This window comes from Mus caroli, unplaced genomic scaffold (genome assembly GCF_978045245.1).
Source record: "Mus caroli unplaced genomic scaffold, Mus_caroli_1 scaffold_7, whole genome shotgun sequence".
In the NCBI taxonomy this organism is placed as follows: Eukaryota; Metazoa; Chordata; class Mammalia; order Rodentia; family Muridae; genus Mus; species Mus caroli.
Genome location: NW_028227262.1, coordinates 114,292,527 through 114,318,061, shown reverse-complemented (window position 1 = coordinate 114,318,061; position 25,535 = coordinate 114,292,527). Strand labels below are relative to the sequence as shown.

The 25,535-nt window shown below is 47.7% G+C and overlaps 1 protein-coding gene across 2 annotated transcripts in view; it reads right to left on the bottom strand.

Annotated features, from left to right (window-relative positions):
- Positions 1-2,722: 2,722 nt before the first annotated feature.
- The window catches only part of Slc13a4 (solute carrier family 13 member 4), a 40,625-nt gene continuing 17,812 nt past the window's right edge, over positions 2,723-25,535 (bottom strand). For both annotated transcript variants that reach the window (XM_021164923.2, XM_029478148.1), the window contains exons 3-16: positions 24,711-24,847; positions 22,634-22,806; positions 22,226-22,280; positions 19,508-19,547; positions 18,311-18,391; positions 15,372-15,559; positions 14,300-14,419; positions 13,148-13,249; positions 11,192-11,293; positions 10,381-10,478; positions 9,654-9,778; positions 6,533-6,694; positions 5,264-5,401; positions 2,723-3,816 (exon numbers count right to left, since the gene is read on the bottom strand). In XM_021164923.2, the coding sequence (XP_021020582.1) occupies positions 3,679-3,816; positions 5,264-5,401; positions 6,533-6,694; positions 9,654-9,778; positions 10,381-10,478; positions 11,192-11,293; positions 13,148-13,249; positions 14,300-14,419; positions 15,372-15,559; positions 18,311-18,391; positions 19,508-19,547; positions 22,226-22,280; positions 22,634-22,806; positions 24,711-24,847 (1,659 nt within the window). In that variant the 3' untranslated portion in view covers positions 2,723-3,678. The remainder of the gene's footprint in view (positions 3,817-5,263; positions 5,402-6,532; positions 6,695-9,653; positions 9,779-10,380; positions 10,479-11,191; positions 11,294-13,147; positions 13,250-14,299; positions 14,420-15,371; positions 15,560-18,310; positions 18,392-19,507; positions 19,548-22,225; positions 22,281-22,633; positions 22,807-24,710; positions 24,848-25,535) is intronic.

Genomic DNA, 25,535 nt, shown 5'->3' with positions numbered 1-25,535 from the left:
TTTTATGGAGTTAAGCAGATATCTACTTATGCTGTAAAGGAGAAGTCTGCTTTCTTTTTTTCTGACTTAATTCAGTTTTTTTTTGGGGGGGTGTTTTGTTTTGTTTTGTTTTGTTTTGTTTTGTTTTGTTTTCGAGACAGGGTTTCTCTGTAGCCCTGGCTGTCCTGGAACTCACTCTATAGACCAGACTGGCCTCGAACACAGAAATCTGCCTGCCTCTGCTTCCCAAGTGCTGGGATTAAAGGTGTGCACCACCACCGCCCGGCTCTTATTTTCATTCCCATGGCTACACAGAGAAGTAAGATGCATGATTCTCCCGTCCTTTGTCCTGCTGGTCGTGGTGCACACGTCCACATGGGTAATGTTTTCATTTCCACTGAGGAGTTCACGCCCTGGCTACCACACTGGTGTTTGTTTTCTGCTGAGATCTCCCACATTATAAATGTTATATTAAATCTCCTCCTTGTGAAAGAACACTCTACTGTACTGTTGCAAATTCAGCCTTTCTTAAGCCCCCAGTCTTGGGTTTGCTCCTGACGAATATGAATGGGTTCTTTTTTTCCTGTCTTAGGGCGGTGCCTTATGGAAAGGGACTTAACAGTGAAGGAAAATATTTTAAGCCCTCGCTTGCTCTTTATAGGGAGTTTGTGGTACGTAGAACTTCAGGAGTTCAGTATATTCTTTTCCTAAGTCTGGTTGTCTCATATTCAGCCAAATGAGGAAGGTGTAATGAATGGTGGTTTTATAAGGCACAGTGGAAGCAACATAAACTGAGGGGGGTTTTATAGAAAGAGCCCAGGGTGGAGCATCGCCTGACTCAGCCACAGTGGGAAAGGAGCGTGAGCTGTGTCACCTCTCATGTGCGAATGCATAGGACTGGGACAGGAAGTGCAGGGTCAGTACAGTGTTCCCTCAGCGAGGACAGCCCCACGAGAATGTGGAGCATTTCAGTTCCTTAGTGTCTAAATGGTTCAAGCGTCTTGCAGTAGTGAGAGCCATTCTAATGTTCAGCAGTGCTTTTGCCAACAGTAGAGTCTGTGTGTGAAACCCACTGTGTTCTCCTTGATATTCACAAGGGATTGGCTCCAGGTCTCCTGTAGATAGCAAGATCCAAGATGCTCAGGTCCCTTAGTTACAGTGGTGTGCATCTGCTTATAGTCAATACATACCCTCCGTGGAAGAAAAAGTAGCAATTTTTAAAAACCAAGATGATGGTTACCCAGGCAATTCTATGCACGCTTACTGTTGCTCTGTTCTATGTTCCTTTCTGCTGCAGCTATGAAACACTCTGATCAGAAGTGCAAACACTTCTGATCTTGAAGAGCAAAGAGTTTATTCTGCCTGATGGTTACAGTTCATCATCAAGGGAAGCCAGGGCTCTGTGTAGGAACCTAGAGGCAGAAACTGAAGCAGAGGCCAAGGAGGAGTGTTGCTTCCTAGCTTGCTTCCCCTGGCTTGCTCAGCTACCTTGCTAGCCTAGGTCCACCTTCCCCCGGGATAGCACAGCCTACAGAGGGTTGGGCCTTTGACATTAATTAGCAATTAAGATACCTCATAGATATGCCCACGGGCCAATCTAATGGGGGCAGTTCTTCAGTTGAGGTTCATTCTTTCCAGATATGTCAAGTTGACAACTGAAGGCTAATTTGGATACAGATGCCTTAACGGGATTTCAAAGGCAGCTTTGAGCAAATTTGATATGTAACTTACAAGAATAAGAATTGGTATCTTCAGCTCCGTTTCATCTGGAAGATGAGCTGGTGTGTAAGACGACTGCATTTTCACAAATTCTGTGTGATACCAGAAAGCAAAACTCAGATCCGACCAAGCAAAGGGTTAGAATTGTACGGCTAGAGGTTAACCCCACCCACTCCATCCTCAAGGCCGCCAGTCATGTTTGACCCGAGTCTGGGTTTGATAAGAAGGTGCTCTTCTTGAGCACAGCCAGGTCAGACAGTGGTGGTTGGAGGTATGGCCAGTGGAGACCCAGGCAGCAGCTGCCGTGGGCTGTACCATGGTTTTCCCTGAGGAAGATGTGGTCGCTGAAGGTGACTGGAAATTAATTCCAAATGCTCTTCCTTGAGCCAAATGTTCTTTCTCTACCACTCTACTCCCTAAATCACGTGACCTATGCTTGTCTTATCATCGAAGGCAGGGTCTTAGAGTTCTGTTACGGTTTAGAAATATGATGATCCATCCCAAAGATAGGAGAACCACCTGACTTGAAACATTTTAAAGCAGATTGCAAAGAGGGGCCATTGCTTTCAAGCCGGCTGTATTATTGGCATCGTGTATGGGCTTGTGGTGTGTTCATTGTTGTGACTGGCCAAGTACTGGCTGTGCTAATTAGTAAGGCAGAAGTAGTCATATTCCTGGTTAAACCTGGCTGATCACATTCTGTGGGGCATGGGAGCGTTGACTGGCATACAAGGAGCTTTACAGCTCAGACTCCTGGTAGGCCAAAGATTTGACTTAATAGATACATTGTCAGAAGAAGACTATATGCCTGGCATAAAACCTGTATACAGAGTAGGAATGGAAACAATGAGTACAATGGAGCACTGCAGAGGTCTCCTTTTCTAAGATATATTTAGCCAGCAACTGATAGTAAAATCAGAAGCGTAGGATGACAGCAAACAGGATGGAGATCCGCATCTAGCCACCCATTTTTTTCAAAGGGAAAAATGACATAGTCCTTAGGAGGAAGGAGGAGACCCCACTCTGCAGTAGTCATCAGAGACATTTATTGAGCAGTTAGAGTTTAATACATTGTAAAGAACCCAAGGCACATCTTCCCCCTCAAAGGGCTCGTGGATGCATAGGAAGGACTGGCAAGACCTTTGGGTACAACTTAGAACTTGGTTTTCTCAGAAACAAGCTAGTTATTAAATGGAGAAGTAGGTGTAATATCAGTTAATACTGTGGTCTTAATTGTAGTTTTGGTCTTCCTAATAAGACAGGTATGAACCTTTTTCCTCTCACCACACTCGCAACACAATTGAATCTCCTGTTAATGACAGTGCATAGAGAAGCTGACCTCAGGATGGTTAGTTGGTTTGTTTTCATCTCTTTCCTTTGGTGGAATCAGGCCAGCCTCTTTCTGAAGGAGAATATTATTTCTTTACAGGAATTTGGTGCTGAGGTAGGGGGACCACTGAAGAGAGATTTAAGGCAGATAAGACTGACAAAAGTACAGATTGCCACAGGGGGACCTCCTAAGCCTTAGGATCTGAGGTTACCTTTCCTAGAGATAGGACAGAAATGCTTGAGAACTTGGGTGAGGCTTCCTCCCAGAAGAGAGTCACAGGTCTCATGGTCTGCACAGGCAGAGTGCTCTGGCTAGCTCCGATTCCTAGGAAGGTATGACAGGTAACACAAAACCTAGTGATGCCGGTCAGTTTATGAGGCTTCCTCTCGGGGCACCAAGGCTTACAGTGTTTTCTGGTCTTCAAAAAGAGAGAGCTGGACACAGGAAGAGAGAGCAGCTGTAGGCTTTCTTGAGAGTTGGTGGTAAGAAAAGCAGGCAGGCTGGGAGGGAGACACAGTCCATGCGCCTGGTGGCGGTTGGCAGGATCTGGCGGCGGGAATATCCTCCATGTGGGTCTGGGGTTTATGCTCCTGGTGGTTTTCTCTGCCCAAGGCTCAGCTCTGGCTGTGCTTGGTAACTGTCCGCTCGAGTTAGGTCTGATCAGTGATGTTGCTGACTTTAGCCCAGGCTGGGAAAGCATCCAAGTGGAAGAGGCTAACTCCCCAAGTATTGATGGCCACCATCACGATCACCAGACCGATGACATTGACTCCCAGACCGGCTTTCACCTGTAGGACACAAGCCAGAAAGCCCTGGTCATTCTGAGGCCACAGCATCCAGACTGTCTCAAAGTGAGCCCCCAGACTGTCTCAAAGTGAGCCCTTCCTAGGCCTGGCCTTAGCCTTGTCCCCGTGCGGTTCTGAATCTCCGTCCCCCCCACCCCCACCCCACCCCCGTGGCTGTCAGGACTGCTCTCTTCTACCTCATCAAGTCGTACCCACGGGGGAAGGACTGGGAAGGCAGGGAGATCATGTGGGGTGGGAAAGACTGATTTTGCTTCTCCCATGCAGCACTCTTCATAAAGTAGAAGAAGCCTAGGAGGTCTGTGAGCTACTTGGGAAACTAACTCTGAGGAATGTCGTCATGCATCCAACAACATCCTGGGGAAATGCATTAAACATAAGGAGATCTCCTGAGCAGGGACTTAGAGCCTCTTAGGTGCTCATGTGCGTTAAGAACGTGAACCATCTCCTTCCTCTCCCCCTCTAAGGAATAGCTAAGGGATATGGAGTACCTGGGGATTACTTAGGGAAGTAGCTGCCACTGTTCGTGGTTAACGCCCCCCCTCCGCCCCCGCACCCCCTCTTCCCCGCAGAGAGCTACACAGGGGAAGCGGGAGGCAGGAGAGCTGAGGCAAAACAGTGTGAGCAGACTAAGGGTTACGCAGTTTAGAGGGGGAGAAGACAGGCCATGGCCTCCCGCCCCTGAAGTTGGCCCAATGATGAGCAGTTTTGATGGTGGAAAAGGTCTCCCAAAACGTCCTTGGCTTCAGCTGCTGGCTTGTATGGCTGCTGAGGGAAATAGGTTCACCTCAGCACGGGGTGATTGGACCCCGCTTCAGACCTTTGGACCTCAGTGGTTCGTATTAATTTAATTTCTCCTAGACCTGCGGTCAGCTTTGAGGATTAGGTTGAGCTGTGATTATAGGCTGCGTGGTGGAAAGTGGGCGTGTCCAACACTAAGAGGCAGCAGCAGAATGTCTCTGAGTCTGCGGGGCCTGGAGCCATCTCCCAGAGCCAGCAGGAAACCAGAATCTGGAGTGGCAGGCATGTTAGTTTGTGTCCTGGCTTCATGGCTTCCCTGCTCTCACAAGATCCCTTCTCTCCACCCTCACCCTCGGTTCATACAGTTTCTCATACTTCATTGTGTATGAATAAATCAGCACTTGTCCAGGGAAGGTTTGTGCAAGCTCATGCCTTTTGGGAACCAGGGCACAGGGTGTGCCCTGGGTAGCTTTATCCCTGTGCCTGCGGTCTTCCCGATGAGAGTTAGGGAGAGCCCATTGCTGTTCCTGGAGCTGCCAACCAAGAACCTTTTGACCAGAGCCAATCTTTCCACACGCCAGAGAGTGTGCTGAGAACCCACTATGAAATAAGAGGCTCCAGGAAAAGCCCCCACAGAGAACCACCCCTGCCCTCGCGGAATGGGGTCTGGCAGAGGGCACCTGTAGCTCACCATGTCTTTGATCTGGCAGTGCCCATAGCTGAAGACGATGGCGTTGGGGGGGTTGCCCACGGGCAGCATCACAGCGAAGGAGATTGACATGGTAACGGGGACCAGGGTGTACAGTGGATTGATGTGCAGCGTTTCGGACTAGAGGAGAGAATCCACAGCGGCATTAACTTTGAGAATAGGTGGGCATTTCCTGTGCGTGAATGTGATGGCTTGGTGTTGGTCCCCTGTCCTCTGAGGCACACAATGCTTTTTTGGCAGCCCACAAGGGCTGAAACTCCGAGGCAGTTCCAAGGATGGATGTTTGAGCTTTGAGGAGGAGGGGGGCATCTTAATGAAGTGGTTCTTGAAGTTTTAACTCTTTAGCCGAGAAATCCCTTCTTTTAAAAAATAAAATCTCATGAATAAGTGGCTCTAATTGAAGCAAGAATCCCTCATCCTTGGGGTAGAGATCTGAGGGACCCACCCAGCCCTAGCGGATAGTTTAATTGCTCTCTTTGGGATTTGAACCCATGGCTTTCAATATTGCAGTGTTTTAAGACAAGGTCTCAAAGGGCGTGGTGGCCCATTTATCTTTCATTCCTGTACTCCTCCCAGTACTGGGAAGCAGAGGCAGGTATATCTCTGAGTTCAAGCCCACGCTGGTATGCCTAGAGAATTCCAGGACAGCCAGGGCTACATGGAGAAATCCTGTCTTGAAAAGCCAAAAAAAAAAAAAAAAAAAAAAAAAAGTCTCCAGTGCTGACTTGCAAGGTGACAGAGGAGGCAGATAGGGACATCTGAGCTGAGAGCCAAGGGTTGACATGTGAGCTGGTATTCCAGGGAGCAGGCAGGATTATTCTGTAGAAGATTGGTTAAGGGCTTTCATGTCCTGTTTCCAGGGGCAGCACCAAGTGCATTACTCTGGGGGCTTCGTCAACAGGCTAAGATCTGGCTTACTTCGCCCATGACTGACTGGTCTGAGGCCATGGAGTCAGGCCGATGATTGGAGGTGGTAACTGTTGTATATTTGTCTTCCTGAGATGGCTTCATTATGCAGCCCAGGCTACTCACAGATAAATTAATTCTGCTTTCTCTTTTTTGAAAAGTATGTCTAAACCCTTGACATAATTTTATTTTCCTAATCGCCATTTGAGGACACTTCACTCTTTAAACTTTGGGCGGAACTCCAAATACTGAAAGGGGTGCTCAGCGAGAGGAATAGCTACAGAAACCATCTCCTGGACCAAGCTTGGGGCCCTACCTGGCCATCTGCCAGTCTTATCCACTCACCAGGGTACAAAGGATGGGCAGGAAGATGGTGATGGTGGCTGGATTGCTGACAAACTCTGTGACAATGGACACCAGGACACACGCCAGCAGGGTGATAGCCCATGGCGGGAGGCTGCTCAGGGACAGCATCTGGTGCCCGATCCATGTGGAGAGGCCAGAGCTCTGTGGGAAGAGATGGTACAGTGAGAAGGAGGGAGTCAAAGCCAGTTCTAGAGGGCACAGGAATGCTGGCTGGGGATTGGGGTTGGGGATGGGGTACCAGGCCTCAGCTGCCCTGTCTGACTCGACCAGAGCCCATGTTGAGTTTATGATTAGATCAGTTTTGTAGCACAGAAATGTCTCAAGATTGTACAACATTCTGTCTTTGGGTTTCCTGCTCATGGGACGTTGAGCCACCTACCTTGGCCACATGATCTTCCTAGGGTGGCACCGGAGGGCTTTACCCTGCACTTTGAACTTGAGTGTGACTCTCATCCCCCTCCCAATCTGACAACCCCATGCTCTGCAGCTCTGGCACAGTGGCGAGGGTTAGCCCTCCTCTCCTAGCTTAATTTAATGCCTCTCCCATGGCATTGAATTTCTATACAAATACATCCTAGGCCACACATGCAGTTTTCATCTTTCTCTTCTCTGTGACTGACATGCTCGGACTCTTCATAGAGAATCCTAGAGACTGCAAAGGCAATAAAGAAATGGAGAGTGTGCGGAAAGCAAGGTAGGGCGTTTCACAGTTCGTCAGCGCTTTACAGTTCGTCAAACTTAAAGACCACTGCATGGTGGGGCCGCAAGCTCCCTTTGCTGAAGTCATCGAGAGCTCACGGACTTCCGGGGACTCTCACTACATCATGGCAAGCTCATAGCACAGACAAGTGGTGACCAGAGAGGCCTTCAGAATTCTCTGCTCTAGCTGAGGCGCGTGGAGAACTCCAGGAGAGGCGCACACAGTACGTGGAGACGGCGTCGGTTAATAATTGAATAGCTCTTTGCCGGCTTCAGCAGTCCTCACTGTTCCTTCTTATAACCCGTGATTACACCACGAGACTGACACAAAGGCAGGTCAGGAAGGGCCACCGGATGAGTTAGAAACGGTGCATTTTAGGACACGATGGAGATTTATTTATGATGCTATCCAAACGGTACTTATCACTAGAGTAAAATAATCTAATGATAATGACTTTTCCAACAGAAATCTTTGATACTAAAATTTAAAATAAATTGATAAATTATCAAATGAAGACTTTACTTTACTTACTAAAGTATTTGGTGTGGTGGGATTTTCCTTACCAGTGTCAAAACTCTGAGGTAACTTCTGACTCAGTAGAAATGACACAGATTTCACCTGACTTGCCCTAGTATTAAAACTAGCCAAGTCAGGGGCTGGAGAGATGGCTCACTGGTTAAGAGCACTGACTGCTCTTCCAGAGGTCCTGAGTTCAATTCCCAGCAACCACATGGTGGCTCACAACCATCTGTAATGGGATCTGATGCCCTCTTCTGGTGTGTCAGTGTACTCATAAAAAAAAAAAAAAACTTTAATAAATAAAAGCCAAAAACTAGTTGAGTCAAAGGTTTCATAGAGACAGAACTGAACTGTGGTGTCCAAAAAAAAAAAAAAAAAAAAAAAAAAAGAAAAGAAAAGAAAAAAGAAAAAAGTAGGCTCAGGCCAAACTTATAAGTGAGATTCAATATGAATCAATATTAAACTCTGAACATAGAGTTAGAAAGGTTGACAATACAGATACAGGGGATGCTGAAGAAACAGAGGTTTAATAGTGGCCACTGATGCAAAGAATAAGAGTCACAAGTGACTCTTAGTCACAAGTGACTCTCAAGTTAGTTCTGACGTGTGCCAAGGAAACCTCATAAAAATTCCTATGCACCTGCAGCTGGATGCTGTCGTCAGAGACAGAGGAAGGTGACCCAACATAACTCATGGACTGACTACCCCTGGACCATATTTAAATATGGCTGAAGAAAGCTGTAGAGAGGCCAGGAAGTGTGACCTCTGAGGATGGCTAAAGGAGCCTGGGAGTTTTAGCTGGGAAAAAAAATTCAACGGTGCCTATTTAATACTTTAATAATTATTACCTAGAATTCCCGAAAACAGAGCCAGAATCAACAGTGATGACAGACAGAGAATAAATAAAACTTGTCTGGAAATGAGTAATGATTCTTGTGTGGGGAGTGCCCCATCAGTGTTCAAGGATAAATGTCCTGGAGGGAACAGTAAGTGGGGAGGAGGCAGGCCTCAGGGTCTCTCAAGGTTCCTTCCCCACGTAGGAATCTGCTTGGCTGCCGATGGTGACATAGGAGTGCGAAATCAAAAGCACACCAGGCTGGTGCTGGAGAGAAGGCTCAACTGTTAAGAGCACTCGTTCTAGCAGGGGACCTGGGTCCAGTTCCCAACACCCACACGGTAGATAACAACCATCCCTAACTCCAACTTCAGGGGATCTAATGCCTTCTGAACTCTGCAGGCACCAGGTACACATATATACACACAGGCAAAACACGAATACACATACATTTTAAAATTTAAAATGCACCAAGTTTGGAGCAGTTTAGTGCATGTAAACAAAATGGCAGGAGAAGCATCCTGAACTCAGTCTGATTCATTCACAGGATTCTTCACAGAGGGATGATGGCAGAGGCCACTCTGTCATTTCCCACAAGTCTCACTGAAAAGACTCCATGCTGAGCGATCCCATTCAGTGGGTCAAGTCACCCTCTATCCACTTCCCCTGAGATTCTCTGAGAGGCTCAGTGTAGGCATGTAGACGGACAGAGGGACAACCTACTGAGTTGTCATTTGGGGTCCCAATGAGCCCTTACAACCTACCTCCTGTCAGTACTGTGAGACCCCAGAAAGGAGATGCCTATAAACCCCCAAATTCCTTCTGCGTGTCACAGCGTGGGCTCTGCAAAGGAGATATCAGTGTCTGTGTACAGTGACACCAGCTGAGATGGCCAGGGAACAAAAAGAGCATCTGTCCTGCTGTGTTGCCTTGGTGACCATTAGGCTATCCCTCGGTAACTTCTACTCTTCCCTTCAGGGTTGTGATGGACTTCTTTAGGAAGCTTTCGGACCAATAATTGACCGAGAAGAGAACCAACTAGTTACCTTGCTGCCAGAAGCCAGGGCGTAGCCTCCTCCCACCAGAATGACAATCTCCCAGGGCATAGTTTTCTGGAAGTCCTTCCACGTGATGATGGGCTCTATCCCTTTGGAGGCTTCCTGGCCTGTTCCTGCATCACAGATAGAAAGAAGTGGAGTCAGAGAAGCCCCTAAAGTAGTGGTTCTCAACCTTCCAAATGCTGTGACCCCTTGAAGTAGTTCCTCATGATGTTGTGCTGGTCTCCAAGCATAAAATTATACTTCTTGCTACTTTTTAACCTAGTAATTTCGCTACTGTTATGACTCATAATGCAAATATATGATATGAAGACGGTCTTAGGCAAGCCCCATGAAAGGGTCATTTAACCCCCAAAGGGGTTGAGATCATTTGAATCCCCCCACCTCCACCCAATAGGGTCAAGATGCACAGTTGAGCACCACTGCCCCTAGAGGCATGATTTGTAAGGAAAGGTCCAGCTAACTGGTAAATGACAGGGCTTGGTAGCTAGCTCTACTATTTGGGTTGAGGCTGAAGGGCCTTGGAAAGTGTCTTTTGAAAATTCCAACTTGGTAGTCTTTGACTAAAGCCTCTCTGCCCAACGTTGTCCCTTGACATCAGCTCCTCTGCCATCAGCCCTCTATGAAGAAAAGAATCCTGTCAATGAATCAGACTGAGTTCAGGATGCCACCCCCTCCATCTTGCTCACAAGCACAAAATGTTCACGGGTCTCACCGTCACTCTTTTTCCCAAAGCAGGGCTTCTTTGCTGGAATGAGGAAAAGCAGGAAGCCAAGGAATACAGAGACTGTGGCGTCAGTGCGGTAGCCTTTCCTAGCAAAGAGAAACACGCGACAGCAGGAAGAGAGGTGGGAATTCCCGAGAGCCACACGATCTCAGGAAAGGTTGTGGGGACACCAGCACCTCTACCCACGACACAGTCCAGCAGTGACAGCAACCGGACTTTTGCCAGTTGTTGGGCCATGATATGGCAGACTCGTGGGCAGGATTACAGTCTGGAGACAGCCTCCCTAAGGGAGTCTTAGTGTAAAATTGCCAGGTAGAGCTTGAGTTCTGGGAGTGATCAGAGTTGTTTAGATAATAGCAGAACATGGGTTTCTCTCCTGTGAGGACCACACACCCAATGTTGGTGCTGGGTGAGCTTATGAATCCACAGTAGTGAGTGGGGAGCCTATGTGTACCCCTCGTGGTGGCTTCTTCCTCTGTAGGCTTCAGACCTGAGGTCACAGTCTCAGTAGAGCTAGTACTTTCTAGGGTTACCCACTTCGTGCTCTTAGCATCCTAAGATTAGGTAAGGCTCCAAGTGCGTATGTAAGATGACTAAGGTCACACACTGGTGAATGGCAGCCCCTGGTTCCAACCACAGACAAGGACTCCCAACATTGTGTTCTCTCTGGGCCCTATCCATACTGCCACTTCTAGAAAGAATAGATTTTTCAGGGACAAAATGCTTGTTAGGTTTGTGTAACCCGTGGTTATAGTTTGAGGAGAGAGGGTGGGCTTCAGAAGGAGACCGTATCACTTACTTTTCAAAGAAAGAATCCCAGCCAGGGACAAAGCCGGGCTCCCGGGTAAACCACAGCACCGTCATCAGGATGAAGAAAAAGGCAGTCACCATCTCAGGGTAGCTGTCAAAGGTAGCAGAAAGATCCTCTCAGGAACTGGGAGCTTAGAGCTTTTTCAGGAGGCTTCTGGAAGCTCCTATCCAGGCCGCCACTGACATAAAATACAGTCGCTCCTTAAGCATTAGAATGGCTGGCAGTGAATTAGGAAAGAACTCACAGGATGTTAGAGACAACAGAACCTTGGAGAAATGTCGGTGGGGTGGGGAAATCACAGTAGCAGCATGAATACATCAGCTTACTCTTAGCCTCTCCAGAGAGTGCCAGACAGTGAGCACCTTCAGCATCTGCCTGTGGGATCACTGACTGCTACCAACCAACGCTTTCAACAGTTTACCATATATCTTAGTTTTCATTGATCCCATCACCTGAGACTGGCCATGTACAGTGAATTATTACCTATTAAAAATGGGAATATGCATTTTGATGCTTATTCAATAGAGTCCATGACAATGAACAGGTTTTGGTGTAACTGTTAAAATGAGATCCAACCAGTAACAGCCATGTTGCCACAGCAGAATCAATGATATGGGGACATAATCAGAGCAGAAGGTTAAGTGAAAATAGACAGGATCTACAACTATGTTGTAGATGAACCTTATAAAATATATATGAACCTTATAAAAATATATGCATTATACGCACACACACACACATATATATGTATATGCATACATATGCATATATACATACATTTATTAATATGCACATCCTGTGGTACTGAGGCTTGAACCCAGGGCTTTGTGCATTCTCAGCAAGTGCTCTACCACTACATTAACATCCCTGTCTCCCTTTGACTTTAATTGATATAGTCTAAGTTGCCCAGTATGTTCTTGAGCTTACCCTCCTGCCTCAGCTTTTGGAGTTAATTGGGATCATAAGCCCAGTTTAATCACATAATTATACACACACACACACCCCATGCATGCACATGCACACACAATACGTACATTCCCAGGAAGGAGTATATAATGCTAACAATTAACATTAGGACACAATTTTACCATTTTACTTTTTCCTTTTACTTTCCCATATTTTATAGATGCCATGAACATTTATTCATTATAAATTAATGGTTTAAGAAATAAAATTTCGGGCTGGTGAGATGGCTCAGTGGATAAGAGCACCCGACTGCTCTTCCGAAGGTCCAGAGTTCAAATCCCAGCAACCACATGGTGGCTCACAACCATCCATGATGAGATCTGACTCCCTCTTCTGGAGTGTCTGAAGACAGCTACAGTGTACTTACATATAATAAATAAATCTTTAAAAAAATCTTTAAAAAAAAAAGAAATAAAATTTCTCTCTCTCTTTTTTTATTTTTATTTTTATTTATTTTTTTACTTAAAGTTTTGTATAGGGAGCACTCTGAGAGAGGAGACAGAACATTAGATAGAAGGTGTGCTGGGCACTGTGGGTCTACCGATGTTGTCAGTAATGTCTTTGTTCTCATGTCTTTAAGTCTACATTTGATGTTGTCTAATGCTCTAAATATAGTACCAAGGCCCCCAGCCCTCTGGGAGTGATAGCTGGATCTGTGGCTCCTTTGGGAAATGCAGGAGCCCTGGCTTTGTAAGGAACCTAGCATGCCCCATGGGTGGCTGTGCTTGCTTTCTGTTGATTTTTCTCCAGCCATGCCACCTGTAGATGTTCCAACCATATCTTGGACTCTGGAGATAGAAGGGGGGGGGAATCACTGGAATCTGAGCCAGCATGGCTCTGACATTAAATAGCACCTTCTGAATGCTTAGATTCAGAGTTCTGGAAAATTCTGTCAATGTGGGGGACTCTGGGCACAAGGCTGCTGGCTTCCTTCACTGTCACACTGGGTCAGGGGAAGGGGGACGGTGTAGCTCTTACCTAATGTCTCCTAGCTTCTCATATTCCTCCCGGATCCTCTTCTCTGATAGCTCCTCCCTCCTGGTCTTCTTCTTCTTGCTCAGAGAGCAGGTCTCTTTGAAGCTAAGAAGGGAGAGCAAGCCCCAAAGTAAAACATGCTCCTGAGGTCACACACACGCTTCTCTTGCTGGGATTACTTTGTCTCATCCCCTGCATGCTGCCCCTCCTCCTTCTGTCTGCACAGCTTCGGTCTGTTACCCAGCCTCTCTTAGACACCCCCTGGCCTTTGGTCATATCCATTTGGACATGGCTTGGGTGTCTCAGTATGCAATTATGTGTGGTCGGTGTGCAACTGGGTATTTCTGCCTAGCTGCTTCCACACAACAGTCATGAGTGGAGTCAGAGTGTTGAAGGATGTGTGTGCACATGTATGTGTACATGTATGCACACACTTATTTGTCTAGAGACAAGGTTTGCCTGGGGAAAAAAAAGTAGAAGATGGTTTTATATTACAATATTGGCCTGTGTGTGCAGCCTTCATTGGTTTGGCAATAAGCGGGGTAAAAAAGCAAACATCCCTTGGCCAACAGAGTGATGGGTCCCTAGGCAACTGACTAGCACGCCAGCATATGCATTTTCCTCTTTGGCATTTAGGCTGATCAAATTTAGAGTAGACTGATGGTTATTAAGAAAAAGGCTTACTAAGCAGTTTAATATTAGAAATAATATTTCAAGGGTCATATCCAACTTATCATTTTGGGAGATATGAACACGTTCCATACAATCTGATGAGCAGAAGCCACCACTGTCTATAGAATTAAAGCTAGGTCAGCTTTACTTAGAATCATGTTTTTAAGAGCACTTTGGGTTACTCTGTACGATCAATGAAGCTACACCAGACACTCTTCGGGCTCTCTATAAATCAGACATGTCTGCTAGCCAAGTGGTTAGAAGTAAGAACACCTCATTATGCACAGAGAGGAGTGCAGAGTTCATGAAATAGTCAAGTCTCCAGGAGAGACCACGTCCAGCTCCCAGTTGCGTCCCCTGCACTCCCAGAGCGCAGACTATTCGTTGGTTCTGGGCATGCCCACTTTGAGCAGAGCCTTCCCACTTGAACCCATAGCCTTTGGGAGAAGCCTGGTGCTTTGCCAGCAGGGCCCTGGTACTCACTTGCAGCCCAGGAAGAGCCAGTGCATCCAGAACCAGCTGACCACCAGCATGATGAGCGAGATGGGGAAGCTGAAGAGGAACCAGGTTCCGAAGTTCACCACCTCCGCCGCTGGATACTGGCTGGAGGGTAAAGACCGGATGAGGGGTGAGGGGAGAGGAGCAGCTGATATTTCCACGTGGTGTTTGGGGGAGGGGATGGCCAAGAACGCCTTCAGAAGACATGCAGCAGGGCCAAGGGCAGAGGAAACTACATTATTTGGAACCATGCAGGCTCAACTGTAGAGACACACCTCGGCTGCTGCTCCTCTTCCTCTTCCTCCTCTTCCCCTTCCTCCTCCTCCTCACTGGCACTCCCTCCAAAGGCCACAAAGAGCTTTCTTTCTAACTCCCCCTTCTGCTACCCCGCCTCCACCATTCCATTCTGCTTTCTAGTTTCCATCCAGAATGAGTTTTCAAAGCTATAGCTCTGACCTCCTCGGCCCTTCCTTCAAATTCCTTGAACGTGTCTCTCGGCCTTTCTTTTGGGTGCCGTCCAAGCTCTCTGTGGGCCTTGCCAGTCTCTGTCATCTGTCCCTCTCCCTCCCTGGTCCCCATGTGCCCTGACATTTCATTTAAGTGTCCTCTTCTTGAGCCTCAGACCCCTCTCACTCCAGTAGGTACTTTGGAAAGCTCTATCTAGTTTACCCCACCTGACCATCAAGGCGGCCCCATCGGTGCCTCCTCTTTGGAGAGGAATCTCTGTGGATGGATGAGCTCTCTGAGCAGAATCCTGTGCTTGGCTTACTTTTTCCACTAGAGCCTCTCTGCACTGGCTCCTGCCATGTCCCTAGCACTCAGTCCCGTTCTGGCCCAGCCACCAATAGAGGGTCTGGCCCAGCCACCAATAGAGGGTCTGGCCCAGCCACCAATAGAGGGTCTGGCCCAGCCACCAATAGAGGGTCTGGCCCAGCCACCAATAGAGGGTCTGGCCCAGCCACCAATAGAGGGTCTGGCCCAGCCACCAATAGAGGGTCTGGCCCAGCCACCAATAGAGGGTCTCACTTGGTACCCGGTGACGGAGTGAATTACTTACTTGTTGAAATGCTCTAAGAAAATGAGGCTGGTGGAGGTGCCTATGATGGTGGTCAGGCCACCAATGGTGGCAGCATAGGAAATGCTCAGAGAAAGGCACTTGCAGATCATTTGGTCATGGTGGGATCTGTACTTCTTCTTGTTCAGTTCTTGGTTCTTGGAGCTGGGGGTCGGGACTCCTGGTTTTTCCTGCCAAGGGAAAATCAGTGAACTCCCCAGTCAGCTTGGGCTGCCCGGCACATGAAGCCAGAGGGGCAGGACACACACTGGTTCAGTGGACAGATACTGAACCTCAGCATCAGATGGATAAACCCCCATTCCTTCTGTGCTAACTAAGCCTGCTTCTGAGCTTCAGTTTCTTCAGCAACATCATCTATTTTCAGCCACACAGATGTACAGGGCAAAGGAACGAATATACACAAGACATTTGGATGGCTTCCTGGCCTTCTTTGAGAATGGTGTGTCATTGGGCTGTAAACCATTTAGCTTACAGGTTAAGCGCACTGACTGCTTTCCAGGTGACCTGGGTTCAGCTCACAGCACACCTATCAGGTGGCTCACAACCACCAGTAACTCCAGTTTCAGGAGATCTGATGCCCTCTTCTGACCCTGTGGGCATGTGGTCTACATATATACATGTAGACACTCATGTATACACATAAAAATACATACATTGTTTAGACATGATAAGCTATTATGAGTTTTTTTTCTTTTTTTCATTTTTGGAGATGGGTTTAAAGGAACCCCAATTAGCTTCAAACCTACTATGTAGCTGAGGGTAGCCTTGGGCACACCATCCCATCCTTCCATCTCCTGAGTGCTAGGATCACAGGTGTCTGTCACTACTCCTGGCTTGTTAGGATTTTTGGTGTTATTGATGTTATTAATAATGGACAGCATTGTTTGTTTCTCACATGAACTCTGGTAGTGCCCCACGTTGCTTTCTAGTCAACCGAAGATGCTTATTTGAGTTTTTAAATGTTTATTACTCACTTAATGTGTTGGTTTATTGAGGTTTATTGATTTAATGTATGTGTATGTGCTCTGTGTATCAGTCACCCCAGGGAGACCAGGAAAGGACGCTCTGTCCCCTAGAGTTGCTATATTCAGTTGTGAGGCACCCTGTGGGTGTTGTGAATTGAACCCAAGACCTCTGCAAGAACAGCGAGTGCTCCTCACTGCCGAGCCATCTCTCCAGCCCCCAGATAGTTATTGTTATATGGGGGTGGGACAGTAGTCTCCCTGGGGAAAACCATTCAAATTAAGCTTGGGATGGGGCAGTTTCTCAGTGTAGAGCATTTGCCTAACTTGTGCAGGGCCTTGGGGTTGCTGTCTGGCACTGCAGAAAACAAAGCCAGACAACCCTCCAGTTACAGAGGAAGCTAGCTTTCACGAGGAGAAGATGGTACACAGCATCCCCCCCTTCCCACCTCATTCTTTTCTCTTTCTTGTGTGTTGACCTTCACCCTCCCCTTTTGCATATAAGCCTTGGCCTTGGCATGATCTTCTCAGTCTTGCTGTGTTGCTTGTTCAGTCAGCTCATTGCCTCAATGGCTGGACTAAAGAAGAAGGTCTCCCACCCCATACCACCCAAGCTGGCCTCCCTCACTCCTTCTCTAATTCTTTTCATTTTAAAACTTGTGTTCCCCTCCCCCTCCCCCATAGTCTCTATTAGTCCAGCATGGTCTCAGAATCACTATGTAGCCAAGGTTGGCCTTAAATTCCTTGTTGCCACCCACTTTCTAAGTGCTGGGACTCTCCAGGCCGGCACCACCATGTCAGACTTGGACAAGTCTGGTGCAAATGTCAGCAGGCCAGGTCGTAAGAACACCGATGGGAGAAGAAGTCAGCTTGCTAGGCTTCTCATGGTCCTTAACTGTGGCCAAAGTAAGACTCGGGCACTTGTAACCACTGAAAGATTCCCTGTCTGCTCAAGCTGGAGAGGACCACTTAGATCGCCAGGATTCCCCTGATCTTTTCTTCAGGTGATATTTATCCTGAACCCGAATTCATGATCCAAAGGCAGCTTTCTACTGGCTTCTGTTTTGTAGCTGGGAGTCTGCCAGCTTGGGGTTAGCCACGTGTGCTCAAGGAGACTGCATTGGAATATAGATGCTATACTTTCCGGCTCTCCACTGCTAGCTCTTGGTTTCATCCCTCTACCTCGATTGCAAGGATGAAGCTCCAAATCCCTATCCCGTTGTGCCAGGACTACGGAGAAAGTGCTTAGTGCTATGGTTGGTGCAATGATCATGGAACAAACATTCCATAAATGGTGACATTTATTAATGGTGATGGTGAAGGACGTGAGACAGCTGAGACCAAGGGCCCCAGGTGACTGGAGCCTCTCCAGAGCAGCCTCAACATTCACTGTATTTCTGCATTTTGTTTCAGTGATACAGCAACAGGAAAAGATTCATTTGTTCAGAAAAGCAAGCATGCTCATAATCTCAGGGCACTAAAGAAAGTGTTTGCAGTGGGGACTGGTAAGATAGCTCAGTGGGTAGGGCACTTGTCTCATGGCCTGGCAACCTGAGTTGAATCCCTGGAACCTACATGGTGGAAGGAGAGAACTGATTCCTGAAAGTTGTCCTCTGACCTCCACATTGGTACCTGCATACTCCTGTGAACACACACACACACACACACACACACACACACACACACAGTGTAGTTAAAAAATATTTATAGTGCCATTGAAATGCCTTCGGAGAATCACTTGAACTTCAAATCTATCAACCTAAGCATTTCCAGTTGAAAAACCTGTGGCCCAGGAACTAGCACATCTTAGCTCTTGGTGATGTCTAGTGAGCCTGCCCTCTTTCTGCGACACACATGTCAGACATATATGTTAATGACAGCTCACTAACCAGAGGCCTTGACAACATCAGGGCCAGTACCTTTAGGAAGCATAAGATATTTCATATAGGGTTCAGTTACCTGTGATGGCTGCTGCTTCTTCTCTTGCTGTTGGTTTGCTGTTTTGATGGATTTGGTGACCATGGGCACACCATTCAGATTCTGCTGGGACAAAAGCCATCACAGTTAGGAAGAGGATGTGGTCCAAGTACCTAGAGAGATACCACTTAATTGTCCCAGGGCTACCCTAGGGCTTGCTACTATGACACTCAGAGGCCTTGGCGGACATTCCTGAGAGCACCGCGTATAGGGCCAGGCTCCATCTTTACAGCTTCCATCCAGCCAGGGGAAGAAGCTCTGAAACCTGGGGATCACAAGTTTGTCCTTATAGGTAAGACTAGCCTTCTGGGAGTTGGTGGAGATGAAGAACTCTATTACTTTTTAAGAACACAAAATGTTAGAAATAATCTGCCATAATGAAATCCAGATCTAGGGGATCCAAAACTTTCTTCTGGACTTTGCAGGCTCTGTACTTTTGTACATACACACATAGGCACAGACACACACACACATACACACATATGCACAGACACATACACACACATACACACATAGGCACAGACACACACACACATACACACATATGCACAGACACATACACACACATACACACATATGCACAGACACACAATACATACACACATATGCACAGATACATACATACACACATACACACATATGCACAGACACATACATACATACATACATACATACATACATACATACACACACATAAGAAAAATAAACCACACAGTTTAATTGACCATTTATACTTCTTATGAAAAGATGTAAAACCTTTAGGGAAAGAGGATGGGATTTAGCCACTGCATACAGGTAAACCCTCCTCTCTTAAATATTAATATTGTACAAATGGAATTCCCATAGAGAAAAATAAAAACCCCACGATTAAACATGTGGTTCTTGAAATTGAGATGTCTGAATTTTGGTTAACATAAAAACAGTTCATTTGCATTTCACTTATTTAAATTATATTGTCTTCTTTAGCTACCCAGGGCTCAGACCTGGGGTTCAGAACCACCGCACCCTTGTCAGAAGCCCGGCTCTTCTTATGTCCAGCCTGGGTGAGCACCTCTCCACTGTCAATCCACTGAGGTTGCTGGCCTGTAGGAAAAGCTACCAGGCATCTTGGTGCATGAGTTATCATGAGGGAGTTCCAGGAGATCTCAAAGCCCTGGGTGGGGGAAACCAAGGTCATACCTTGTTCTGCATCAGAGAAGTGAAGTCTGCAGCCGACGTGCTGAAAACAAGCAAGAGAAACAGAGAAACTGTAGTGGATCATGCTTGGTGAGAGAGATGCTCTTCCTCGTGTTGGGTGCTTGGTATAAGGATCTTAATCTTATACTCAAGCTGTCTAGCCCACAAAGAGAACCAGTTTTTCCTTAGTCTTCCCTGACTCCCGAGATGCGAGACCAGGGTCTTGCTTCCTCCCAAGGATGGAGTGGCAGCTTCATTTGAAGTGACACACCCATATTCCTAATAATTAGCCAACATAGAGGGCTGATGGGGGAAGGCCCTTACAGTAGACTTCATTCCTATGACACTATCAAACCTCATCACAAATCCAGACTACCATCATCTCTTTACATCATCACTTAGCACTGGGAGGTCGGAAGTGGGTGCACAGGGGTCTCCCACTGTCTCACTGGAGAACCTGTACCCTGATGGTGTCCTTACTACCTGACTCAAGAAGGCCACTGCCTAGAAACAGAAATATGGGACAGCTTATCTGAGGTGACAGCAGCAAGATGGGAATGAATTTTGGGTCAGTGACTGTACCACAGAGAGGGGGCAGTCAGCTGTACGCACTGAATCTTTCCTACATCTGAGGCTTCCTCAGTCTTTTCCTTGGAGGAAGAGGGACAGAATCAGAGCCCTTGACATACTGAGTTTTCAGTAGCTGTATATGATCTATGTCAGTTGCATGGACTATGAGCCTAGCAGCTGAAGGCAGATGACACGCTGGGCAATCACACACAGGACAGAAGGCCCTGTAATCATCAGCATGTCCAGGCTGCATCAGTGGGAGCTGAAGGAGGGTTCCAGAAAAGTGTTCTTTGGAGAATGTGCTGTCATGTTTTGCTTCCTTCCTAGACTGGCTGAAGAGGGGAAGCTAGGACCACTTCAGAAGGCAGGGGAGGTACTGGTCACAAGGAAGATGACTAAATACCTCTGGCTCCCATCACACAGAGGATTCTGAGAAGTTTAGGTACAGGTGAGCTTTTGTTTTAGACTTTTGTTACTGATACGGTGTAGCCAGAAAGGCCAGAGAGGAGAGTAACTGTGGTCCTAGGAGCAGCCTTTACTTCCTGTGCTCTTCAGAGCACCATCTCCTCAGGGAGTGGACACACAGGAGAAAGCAGGACTGGAGCCATTGCCAAAGCACTGCCCTGAAAACAGTGACCCCAGGAAACAAAGAGGGTTAGACCATCACAACACTGGGAAGGACCGAGATCCATGGCCGTCCAAGAGCCAACAGCCATCAGGCCTGGGTGGCAAAGAGGTCACCTGTGAACCCCGAAGCAGGGTGCTCACAAGTGACAGAGCTAGAGCCGGGGTCTCAGACAGGAGTCTACCCTTTGGTCTTTTCTGTTCCCTATGTTCACCCCAACCCTGGAGACTGCAGAAGCAGCAGAGTGAGGGGACAGTAGAAAAGGGACAGGGGGAGCTGGGGCAAGGGACAATGAAGGGTCAGTTCCTACCCCACCAACTCTCATCTCTTCTTCTTCAGGCTTGGGTCTAGAGGGAACAGCTGTGGACCCACAGAAAGGGAGAAGCCTTGGAAACAGCAGAGTTTGGATATGAACCTGGGCTAGCCTGTTGGGGATCTGAAAGTGAGATCACTGTGCCTCTCTGAAGGGGCCAGAAAAGCTGTGGCATCTGCTTGAGATACCAAGAAAGGCAGAGGGCAGCAAGAACAGGGTGACCATGGAAGACAGTGGGAAGACGAAGAAGATGATGATGTTTCTGGCTGGGTCCTCTCCATGTCTGTCCCTCTCTGCGTCTGTCCCTCTCTGTGTCTGTCCAGCTCTATAGGTTGAGTTCATTCAGTATGAGCTCTTCATTTTTTTTTTTATTTAAACGGGCAAATTATAAAGAACCATTGTGAAATACAACTTTTAAATGGGTTGTATTCGGGGCTGGAGAGATGGCTCAGCGGTTAAGAGCATTGTATTGCTCTTCCAAAGGTTCCGAGTTCAATTCCCAGCAACCACATGGTGGCTCACAACCATCCATAATGAGATCTAATGCCCTTTTCTGGTGTTTCTGAAGACAGCTACAGTGTACTTACATATAATAATAAATATATGGGCTGGAGCCAGCGGGGCCAGAGTGAGCAGAGGTCCTAAGTTCAATTCCTAGCAACCACATGATAGCTCACAACCATCTGTACAGCTACATTGCACTCATATACATAAAATGAATAAATCTTTTTAAAAAATGGATTGTATTCACCATGGAATACCCTTAAAGACCACATATGTATGTATGTATGTATGTATGTATGTATGTATGTACTCTGAAAAGAAGTCAGCTGTTGATGGACCCCACAGCATTTGAATGCTCAAGACCATGTTTCTCCTTTCCTAGCTTCACCTTGCTAGAGCATCAAACAGCCTGTCAACAACTGTCCCCCAGTATTCTAACTGCATTAGTACAGATGTAGTTGTACTTGGCAGCCATAGGGCGGCTCCTACATCTACTTGGATTTAACTTGGGTCTTTGTATTCCTCCTTATTCCCAAGTGTTCTGGAATTAGGGGAGACCCCCTCAAGATCTTCAGAGGTAGATCCTATGGATGGGGACAAGATGGCGAGCTTGGCACATGCATCTAAAGGAGATGATTTGGTCTTATCTTTCCAGTCCTCTCTAACGGGCCCAAGAGGCTCCGTCTGGGAAGAGGATGGTCATACTCACTCTTCATTGACAAAGATGAGTTCCATGGATGTCTGTCGGTTGTTTACGTCAAGACCTAAAGTGGTAAAGAAACACGGGAAGTTAAAACCAATGCTGCAGTGGACCCTGTATGTGGAAGGCCAGGGGCTCAGGGCAGGGGGCAGAGGTGTGATAGCCTTCTCCCCTTCTCTCTGCCCTGAAGGCATAGTGGGGCTGTAGATGCAGGCAGACCCCAGAGTTTTGTAATAATGCTTGAGAAATTGGGACAAAGAGAAGGGGTGGAGGATGCCTGTGAGCAACGTAGGAAGAATGAGAATGGGCTAAGGGTAGCTTGGGTTGTGACTGCTGGCATGGCTAAGAGGCTCCAATGAAGATGGGCACCAGGTTGGGGGGGGGAGCAAAGGGGAGATGGGCCCCAGCGAACTGTACCCATGAGCTCAGCCTCCTCAGTGCTGGAGTTGCCGGCCGTCAGCTGTTCCTCCTCAGCGTTGATGAGCTCCTGCAGCACCGCCTCCACGATGGGCATCACCATGGCGGTGGTGGAGGTGTTGGAGAGCCACATGGACAGCATGGTGGTGCAGCACATGAAGCACAGCAGGAGCCTGGAGGACAGGGACGTTGGGCAGAGCGTTATCCTGATGAATTATGACCCTAATGAGCCCCCAGGTGCCATTCACCTCTAAACTCCCAGAGCTTGATGCGGGGTAACCCTTTATTCAGCATTGGTCCAGCAAATGATTCCCATGCCGTGGCTAGTGACCTTGGCCAGGAAAAAAGCTTTTAAAGAAGGAAGGGCTAGCTTTGATAGAAAGGATCCAGGGTAGGGACTCAGCGGCTGTTTCTCTGTGTGGACGTTAGGTGGAGCTCTGTGGTGTGTCTCTTATGCATAAGGGGATCTTTTTCCCCTCCCCCTGCAGCCAGCAAGTCTAGGGCACCCCATGCTCTGTGCAAGTCAGCACAGTAATTTGGGAGCAAACAGTCCTGGCACTTAGTTCTCCCACGACTTGTCCCAGTGCCAACTAGCTGCAAGGATGGCCACAAAGCCACAGTAGTCTCCCCTGTCCGTGTGTGTGTGTGTGTGTGTGTGTGTGTGTGTGTGTGTGTCCAGCTGGTCTCTGAAAGCGTCAAGCTTGGAGGAGCACAAAACAAAAATAACCTTCAAATGATTTCCCTTTGACTTTGAAGCACGGTGCAAAGCGTGCCTGGGCAGACCTGGGGCTTGCTGCCTAGGAGAGGTGGAGACAAAGATGACTTGTTTATACTTCAGATGACTTTGCACAAAGGGGACAGCACATGTGTGGATTGTGCCCAAGCAGGGCTGAGTCCTGGCAGTGTTTTGTTTGAGCTGAGAGCAACATAGCTCTCATGTTTGGCACACCCACTGATATCGAGCCATGATAGCAAGCCATGCCGGCACGTACTTGCTGGGTAGTGTGGTAAATAGGGAAGAAGGCAAACCCAGACAGGTGGACATTCTTGTTGATAGGATAAAGTTTTCCAGAGCTATGCCGGGGCTGGAGATGTGGCTCAGGGCTTGAGTGCTTGCTTAGGGCAAGGATGAGCGATTGCTTCATTCATTCTCTCCACCCCTCCCCCAGTACCACAAGGGAAACAAAACAAAACACAGAACAGAGACAAAGGAGCCACAAGGTCCCACTATGTTGGAAGCAATGCCCCTGTGTGCCTTGGGAGCAGAGTGGGCAGAGAAGGTTGCTGGGCCTGGGTGGATATAGCCATAGTTAGCAAGGCTCTGCTTCGCAACCTGGGAGGCAGCGGGGCGGGCTTCAGAGTTCCAACATATTCATTTAGCTGAAAACAGTGCTACATTGTTTCTAGTCTGCTCTTCCAGCTGGTGCAGCAGCTTACATAGATTTAGGAGACCATAGGAGTAGAGAAAGGGAAGAGGAACAACGGAGATCCTGTGCAGTGGAAGCGAGGCTCACACAAAACTGTCCACCCTGATGCCCTCACGAATGCTGTGAGGGTGAGGATGGCCTCTTGCTGGCCCTATTGATGGCCGAGTGGAAGGAGAAAGAGGGAGCATGTGAGGCATGGTCAGATACAGCAGGCCTGATGGATCTGTGGTCTGAAGCACTCCCCCACCCCCACCCCACACACTCAGCAACTTGGGTGGATGGGAAGAGATGTTCGTGGCTTCTTAAATGACAATGGAAAAGCCACCCAGTTCTTTGACCTATGTGCACTGTAACCCACAGGCAAAAAAAATTGAGAAACTGTTTCTGTTTGGTCCATTTTGTGTTTTCTCACAAGGCCCTCAGGTGTTGCAAACCTGCTGTCCTTGCGGTCCAGGTTGTCAAGAGAATTCCTTAGATTCAGGTGATAGTAACATCAGGGCTACCATTCAGATCTGTATTCTGTGGTTATCAGGATCACTCCTAGTTATCGGGATCTCTCACACAGGTGCGGGAGGTGGGAGTCCATCATTCTGGTGTCATCCCCCACTTAGCAGAGGAACCACTGCCCCAGGACCCCACACGTGACTCACATGCCAGGCTTGGCTCCCGCCATCAAGACCATGCGCAGGGCGATGCGCTTGTGTAAATTCCACTTCTCCACAGCTGCTGCCACACAGATGACGCCCACCAACAGCAGCGTGGTGTTCTTGAAGTACTCAGCCGCCACCTGTAGGGGGCGTCAGGAAGACCAGTCACCAGCTGGGAAGAGGCCATGGGCAGGCCAGTGTGTTCTCAGAGGCAGAGGCTGGTGACGCAGAAGCAGCGAGGGGAGGCTTATTCAAATAACTGGGTAGTTCCTTATCTTCTTCAGCTCTGACATCAAACCCAGGGTCTCTCCCACGCTGGGCAAGCATTCTACTACTAGCTAGAATAGTTGGTTATTTAAAAATACCAACTCCGCTAGGCAGTGGTGGTGCATGCCTTTAACCCCAGTACTTGGGATGGAGAGGCAGGTGGATCTTTGACTTGGAGGCCAGCCTGGTCTACAGAATGAGTTAAAGGACATCCAGTACTATGCAGAGAAACCCTGTCTCAAAAACTAAGAACTAGACGTACTGCCACACTCAGTGGGATAGAATTCTTGAAGGTACCTTTACAATTTTTACTCCCCCCTCCCCATTTCACTCAAATGAGAAAGAACCAATACATTAATAAAGAAAGAATAAAATTATATTTTTTATCCTCCACTTTGATTAACCCTCCCTTCTCGTCCATGTTGTCTCCCTGGTACATCCAGCCCCATCCCTGTTGGATCCTTCCGTTCCCAGAATCCCTTTCCTCATCACCTATGTTCTGCTACATTCTCACTTGGAACATTCTGTCTTTGTCTCTGGCTGTGCATTCGGAACAGGCTT